This window comes from Theobroma cacao, chromosome 1 (genome assembly GCF_000208745.1).
Source record: "Theobroma cacao cultivar B97-61/B2 chromosome 1, Criollo_cocoa_genome_V2, whole genome shotgun sequence".
NCBI lineage: Eukaryota > Viridiplantae > Streptophyta > Magnoliopsida > Malvales > Malvaceae > Theobroma > Theobroma cacao.
The window spans coordinates 4015142-4022536 of NC_030850.1; the positions used below are offsets into that span (position 1 = coordinate 4015142).

General features: G+C 38.7%; 1 protein-coding gene across 1 annotated transcript; it reads right to left on the minus strand.

The window, feature by feature from the left end:
* LOC18611374 (leucine-rich repeat receptor-like serine/threonine-protein kinase BAM1) lies at positions 2205 to 6235 on the minus strand. The gene is made up of 2 exons (XM_018128036.1): positions 3512 to 6235; positions 2205 to 2965 (listed from the first exon to the last, which is right to left on the minus strand). Exons 1-2 carry the CDS (start codon positions 6099 to 6101, stop codon positions 2499 to 2501), a joined length of 3057 nt encoding a protein of 1018 aa, XP_017983525.1. The 5' UTR covers positions 6102 to 6235; the 3' UTR covers positions 2205 to 2498.

The following is a 7395-nucleotide window of genomic DNA, read 5'->3' on the forward strand; positions in this document are numbered from 1 at the left end:
AAAATTTTAGCCATCTTGGATTAAGGCAAGGGGGCCGGGAGTGGGGCAGATGAAGTCACACCCTACTATCAGAAATCGAAGTCCTTCGACTTCATGTCATTGGGTGGGTCTCAGTGTTAGAAAAAAAGGGTCATCCCTTTGGACAAAGACATTGTGAACAGTTATAGTGATAGGTGAATATATATTATTGGAGTACCCAATACTAAAAACACCATAAATGATCAACTCTTTTTTTTTTTTTTAGCATTATTCCACTTACCAACCAGAAAATTGAAGGGAGATATTTAGGGAGGAGAGGAATTGAAGAGTACTTTTTTGAACTAATTTGAACAACAATCAGGGATATATCAATATGATGAAAACCTCCTTCAGAAGGAAAAGAAATGGACCAGTGAAACTTAATAGATAGACATTGCTAAGAAGATTTGAACCATTCCCCAGGTAAAAAAAAAAAGGAGAATCTATTGTGCTTTTCAGCATTTGAAGCAACCTATGAAATATGAATGAGAGCAGAAAAGTACTTTCTGATTGATTGAAAATAAAAGATTTTATTATATATCAAACTTTATGTCAAAAGAAAAAAGGGATATCAAACTTGACCTGACTCCCTGGTGAACAAACCAATCAGCCCGTGCAAAACCCAGAAAAATAAAGGTGAATGAATTCCTCTTTTCGTTTTTAAATTTTTCAGCTGATCATATAAAATAGTAGAGGAAAGATCAACTACATCAGAAAAGAGAATATAATGTCAGAATTATTTTACAATAAAATATTTTAAGACCCAACTTTCAACTCGAATTCAAGGCTACATGAGTATACATGGTGGTGAGGAATAGTAAGGCTCTGTCCAAGAAGGAAAAATACAAAACTAGTGGAGTATATTTATTCTGCACAGTTTGCATAGTGGATAGCAATATTTTGGTACAAATTACAGGGGTATATGATCATTCCATTCCAGGTGCCTGAGTTTTCACTTTGCAGACTCCAATACAAAGTGGGCAATTAAATGTAATAAAATTCAGAAACATAAAAAATTAATCCCATCAATCAAAAAAGCTCCGGAGAACGAAAAATGCCATCCCAATCTTCTCCATGCTTGTTACTTGGATTGGACGTTCCACGTCACTGATGAAATATACGTACAATCAACCATAAATAAATTTAGCCCACTTTGGGTGGAATCAAACAAAACTCCAACATGGGCACCGCACATCCTAGCCATACGAATAATCGCCAAACACAAGTAGGTACAAGCAACCGCTACCAAACAGGGACGTCGTGTTTTGTCATCGTCCTGTAAAAGAACCATATCATATGATATGAATGTTCATGTAACTTTAAGATTGAACATTTTCTGTTTTTTAGGGTTCATAAATATTCCAGATTGGTAGATTGTTTTTAATCTTTGAATTAGGAGTTTCAGATGTGGATATAGAAATCCGAAAGAAACAAATCATAGCTAAGAGACAAAATTTGATATAAAATGGCCTTATTATAAGCTAGGATGATTTTTATTCTATTAATGGGTTTTTTTTTCGTTGGTGATTTTGTTTACGAAGAATATCTCCGATTCAAGAATCAGAGTCCAACAACCAAAAGGACAATCCCTCCCTAACTCAAATTTTGCATTTGCATGTGAATTCAACTTGCATGGCATGTGACGGAAGCCTCAAAATGGGGTCCAGCTGGAAAGGCCACCATTCCCTTTGCCTCCAAAACCAGAGACCGAAAAATGTTTAAACCCTCATGGTCCCCCTGCTATTGCCACACCAAAGCCTTGTTTATGGCGGGTGAGAAACTAAGAATCTAGACTTGTAAGTTCGAAGTGAGCTTATGCATGTAAAAGGATCCATCCCTGCTTCTGTTAAAGGGAAAACAAGCACTCATTTCACTTGATCAATTGATTCAGAAAAAAAAAAAAAAAAAAGGAATCCTCAAAAAGAGCCAGAAAGCCCAGAGTCAGAAAAGCCGACGAGTTCACTCTCCACCAGAGGAAATCTATTGGCCATGGGTCTGGGTAAGTGAGCGCCACTGCTTTCATCTGTTACTGTGTGCCCCTCGACTTTACGGGCTATTATTAATCTGCATTGAACCATATAATACACGATTTTGGGTCTCTTTCAATGTTTCACTCTCGTTTGTCAGAAACACTCCTTCAAAAACACTGACTCATTTTCCCTTGATGTTTACACTGAGGCTTTGAGTTGTGCAGGGCTAGAACAGTTAACAGACGTGCCATAAACAGATAGCAGAAGGGTGAAGCAGCGGCATTTGCAGCCAGTACAGCATGATGAAGACAAAAGCTTTTATAATAAAATACCCCCCACCAATCCTACTGTACAAAATTAAAAAGGATAAAAAAAAAACCCTTCAAACGTTTAAACACCTTAAAGTTAGAGAAAAACCCCCCAAAAGATAAATAAAAGAACACAAAGTAGTAACTAGCACAATTCATGAAATTTAGAGCACAAGCCAATCCCTCCAAACAAAAAACAACTTTAAATGCTAAGAAGATCAGGCGGTGGTGATTTAGGTGCTGGAGGCTGTTGCTGGTCTTTCTGGTCCTTTGTTGTTGCATTAGGAGAGTCTAAACTTGTTCCTGGGGATGGTAATGATTCTGTGACTGTGGAATCTCCCTGCTTTGAGTTGGGTGGTTTTGGGAGTTCTGTTAGAATTTGAACCACTTCCCTCATTGTTGGTCTCTCTACAGCTTGTTCTTCAACACAGAGCATCGCTACATAGAATACGTGCATCACCTCATGGAGAGGCACTGATGGGAGTCTTGGATCAAGGATTTTTAGAACCCCTTCCTTGTTTGAATCTGTCATTTTTCGAACCCATTGAACTATGTCTACACCATCGCCAAATTCACCCACTGGTTTTCTGCCACTAACAAGTTCTAAGAGGACTACACCAAAACTGTACACATCACTCTTCTCATCTACCTTAAGCGTGTAGGCATATTCTGCAAAAAAAATGACGATGAAATTCTAAGTCAAACAACAGGAAGAGCCCAGTATGAACTTCAATGTAGCACAGTTAAATGGCTGTTGATTTTTTAACTTTGAGCAGATTAGTAAAGACGATTACAGTAGATCATTTGAAACAAGCAGCTAGAAATAACAAATTTAAGTTTGTTTTGATTGTTTCTCAATTGTGGACAAGAGGTTTAGTTGGTCAAACTTAACTAGATTGATGTACTTTCAAAGCTGCCTATACTGATTGAAAAGAAGAAAATATTTAACTTCCCTAAAGACAATTTCGGAGCACCAAATCATGCTAACAAGAACCACAAAGTCAAACAAAGTACACAAGAAATTATTGGTAGGTATTAATGCATGATCCTAACCCAAATCATAACAAGAGTCAAAAAGTTCGCTTGGAAAACATGAGTTTTTGAACATTTTTTTTTTAAAAAAAAAGAGAGACAAATATAAGAAAACTAGTACAAATTTCAAGAGACAAAAACAGAAAAAAATCAAAATTCATCGATTTTAGAGATTGATTATACCTGGAGCGATGTATCCGTATGAACCAGCTATAGCAGACATGCATTCAGATGTGCCTGAATCTTGCAGAAATTTGGCAAGGCCAAAATCAGCAACATGTGCTTCAAAATCACAGTCAAGGAGGATATTGTTGGATTTCACATCTCGATGGACTATCAAAGGGGAGCAATCATGATGAAGGTAGCAGAGCCCCTTAGCAGCCTCAACTGCGATCTTATATCTCGTATCCCAGTGCAAATGACCCCCTTTTTTGCCATGAAGAACCTCTCCTAAACTCCCATTCGGCATATACTCATAGACCAAAAGATTTGTCTCATGATTTGAGCAAAAACCCAACAGTCTCACAATGTGCCTGTGCCTAATCCTCCCCAGAGTCTGTATCTCAGCATTGAATCCATGATCATGAGAAGATCCTCGGCTCATTGCCGGTAACCTTTTAACTGCAACCTGATCACCATTAGCCATAGCTCCCTTGTACACAATCCCAGCACCTCCTTTTCCAATAATGTTATCCTCCTTCAAACAATCCAAAACATCATCACAGGTAAAATCCAAGCGCTGGAAAGCAGTTAACTTCCACGAGCGAGACTCACTGGCCTTCTTCAAAGATCTTGCTTTGATTATAGCCGCGACTGCAAACAAAATCGAGCACACAAGCAACCCAATAACAAGCAAAAGCTTCAAAGAAGCTGAGAGTCCACCTTTGACATGAGTTTGATGAGTTCCATTAGCAACCCCATCTTTACAAGGCCCCAAATAAGGGCCGCATAGTTCAGGATTCCCCAAAAATGAGGTGTAGTTAAAGTAACTAAACTGACCAGTGCCCGGAACCAAACCAGAAAGATTGTTATATGAGAAATCAACTGAAGTTAAACTTTGCATAGTAGCTATTGATGAAGGAATGCTACCAATAAGATGATTTCTTGACAGATTCAGGTAGTTTAATATCCTCATACCTGTGATCTCAGTCGGAATCTCACCGGAAAGCTCGTTTCGACTAAGATCAACAAACGTTAACAGCTTGCATTTGCTAATTTCCGGGGCAATCGTACCTGAAAACTTGTTATGACTAAAATCCATCTTTGAAAGTTGTTGTAACTTCCCAATCTCAGCTGGGATTCGACCCGAAAACTTGTTCCCGTCAAGAAGAAGCTTCTGAACACCTGAAAAGTTACCGACACTAGCCGGCAAAGTCCCCGAAAGCTTATTGTTTGATAAACTAATTTGCCCAAGATTCGCCGAAATGGAAGATTCAGTGACAGGAAACTCCCCGGTTAAATAGTTATCTTGCAATTCAACTTGAGTAAGCTTAGGTAACCCGAAAAGGCCTTTCGGAATTGATCCGTTGAGAAAATTTTCCCCCATTCGAATGCGACTGAGTGACTCACATTTCCCCAACGATTCCGGAATTGGACCAAACAAGAAATTCCCCAAAGTAATCAACGTATGCAACGTGTTGCCGGAACACATATCCAGCGGCAAAGTCCCCGTTAACTTATTCGACGAAAGATCTAGAAGCTGAAGCTTCTTATTACTTCCCAGCTGCTGAGGAATACTTCCCGTGAAGTTATTTTCCCATAACTGTAGAACCTCCAACTCAGGCAACTCACCAATGAACTCGGGAATCTGTCCATGAAGCTTGTTTCTGAAGAGATTTAGAAGTGTCAAGTTTTTGAGGTTGGCGAAACTCTCTGGTATCTCTCCGGCGAGCATATTGTTCGATAAATCCATTGATTTCAAGCTTTTTAAGGTTCCCAGCTCGGGAGTTAAGGAACCGGAGAGTGCATTGACTTGGAGGAACAACGTGTCGAGCTTCTGTAACTTGCCAATTTCTGGAGGTATTTCGCCGGATAACATGCAGTTAGCAGCGTCAAAACGAACGAGTTCGGACAAGTTTCCGATCTCCGGAGGCAAACCACCTTCAAAACTATTGTAATAACCAATGTATAACTGCTGCAACTTTGTCAAGTTACCGATTTCCGGTGGAATTTTACCATCGAGTTCGTTACCCGAAACAGCTAAATATTCTAGAAACTCCCAGCGGCCGTAACTTGACGGGATCTGACCGCTAAAAAAGTTTCCTCCCAAATGTAAGTGGAGTAAATTGGGAAGCTCAGTGACGGAAATCGGTAACTCTCCCGTCATGTTGTTGTTGTATAAATCGAGGACTTGGAGATTTTTGAGTTGGGAAAGTTGAGAAGGGAAAGAGCCATTGAAAACATTGTTGGATAGGTTGAAGTAACGGAGAGAGGAAAGGGCGGCGAGTTCCGTCGGGATTGGACCGGAAATCTGGTTGGCTGCGAGGGAAAGGCTTTGGAGGAAACGGAGGTGGGAAAAGGAAGGGGAAAGAGTTCCGGACAGGTTGAAGTTAGATAGGTCGATGGATGTCACGTGACGACCGGTATAGTCGCACGCGACTCCGGTGAATGAGCAGAGGGGCGTAGTTGCATTCCAGTTGGAGAGATAAGATTCAGGGTCGTCGGTAAAGGAGGATTTAACGGCGAGAAGCGCGCGAAATTCCGAGACGGGTCGTGCGGCGGAGGAGTGGGAAATGGGGAGGAGAAGAAAGAGAAGGAGGAGGAGCAGCCTCATTTTGCTCTATTTTTTTTTTTGGGTTTTTTTCTTTTCTTTTCTCTCCCTGTAATGGATATTGGGAGGAATGGGAGGGAAAGGAGATAGGGTGGGGAGTGAAAAGAGAGTGAGGTGAGGTCAGTGAAGGTGATGCGAGGAGTGTGATTTTATTCTGTTTTTTTTTTAAATGTATTATTATTATTATTATTTGTTTTTTTTTTAGTTAAGGTAAAGCTCGTATTTGAACAATATGGGGGGAATTTTCATAATTGCCAAAAGGTTTCATTTATTTTCATTTTGGACTGTTGTTGTTGGGTTAATTCTATTTATCCCTCTTTTCATTGAGGGAAAAATTACGACTGAGTTGGCTTGCTTTTGTAATTTTGTTAAATTCGGGAGGCACAATGTTAAAAGTTCGTTAAAGTTGAAAACCATAATCAAAGGAGAAATTTCTCCTTTAATTGAATGGTCCAAAAAAAAAAGCAAGTTATTTTTTTCCCCCAAACTTGTTGAAATTATTTCAATCATGTCACCCAAAATAGAAACAAAATTACTAGTATTAAAGGAAACGATAAGAGGAGAAAAAAGTATGTTGGCTGAATTTTACTATTTTAGTCAGCCAGCTAATAAGAGTTGGCATATACTAAGAAAGTAAAAATTAGACGAATGAACCGTTGATGAGTGGGTAAAAAGATTTGCCTCCAAGTTGAAATAAAATGGGTTCTCTTGTGAAGATGAATAATCTAATTTTTTATTGTTTTTAGGTGACCAGAACTTGAGAAGTTAAAAGAAGAAAAGATGGGATTGGAGAAGGGTTCCCAAATCAATCAAAATTTGGAAATTTGTTTGGTGTGATCCATTATTATTTATTATGTTTTTATTTTANATATATATATATATATAGTTCTATTCTTATTTTCTTTTTTTTATTCTTTTAACATAATGATTTGTAGTTGTTGCATTGATTTGCAGCAGTATGAAAATTTTGGCATTATTCGTAGACGGGTTTCATATTTCTAGTAGAGGCAATATATGTAGACTAGCTGTGTGTGGGGGGGTTGACCTTCTTACATTGTGGCATTTATTGTTCAATTAATTTCACAAACTGGTAACTTCATTCCATCATATGTTACTGCAGATTTTAATATTGTCTCCTTTCTCTGTTTCTATTTTTGAGTGTTGGGGGTTATTTTTTTTTTATGCTGATTGAAATCGTCTAATTATTGTCTGACTCTGACTACACTCGATGCTAAAATGTGTAGTATTAGTAACAGTGAAAAGGAAAAGAGCTTTACTAAATGAGATGGCTCACTGG

Excerpts from the sequence above, each read along its gene's own strand:
- LOC18611374 (XM_018128036.1), bottom strand. The coding sequence starts at position 6,101 with ATGAGGCTGCTCCTCCTCCTTCTCTTTCTTCTCCTCCCCATTTCCCAC. Across the intron at positions 2,966-3,511 it reads ATACGGATACATCGCTCCAG|AATATGCCTACACGCTTAAG; the intron begins GTATAATCAATC and ends TTTTTTTTGCAG.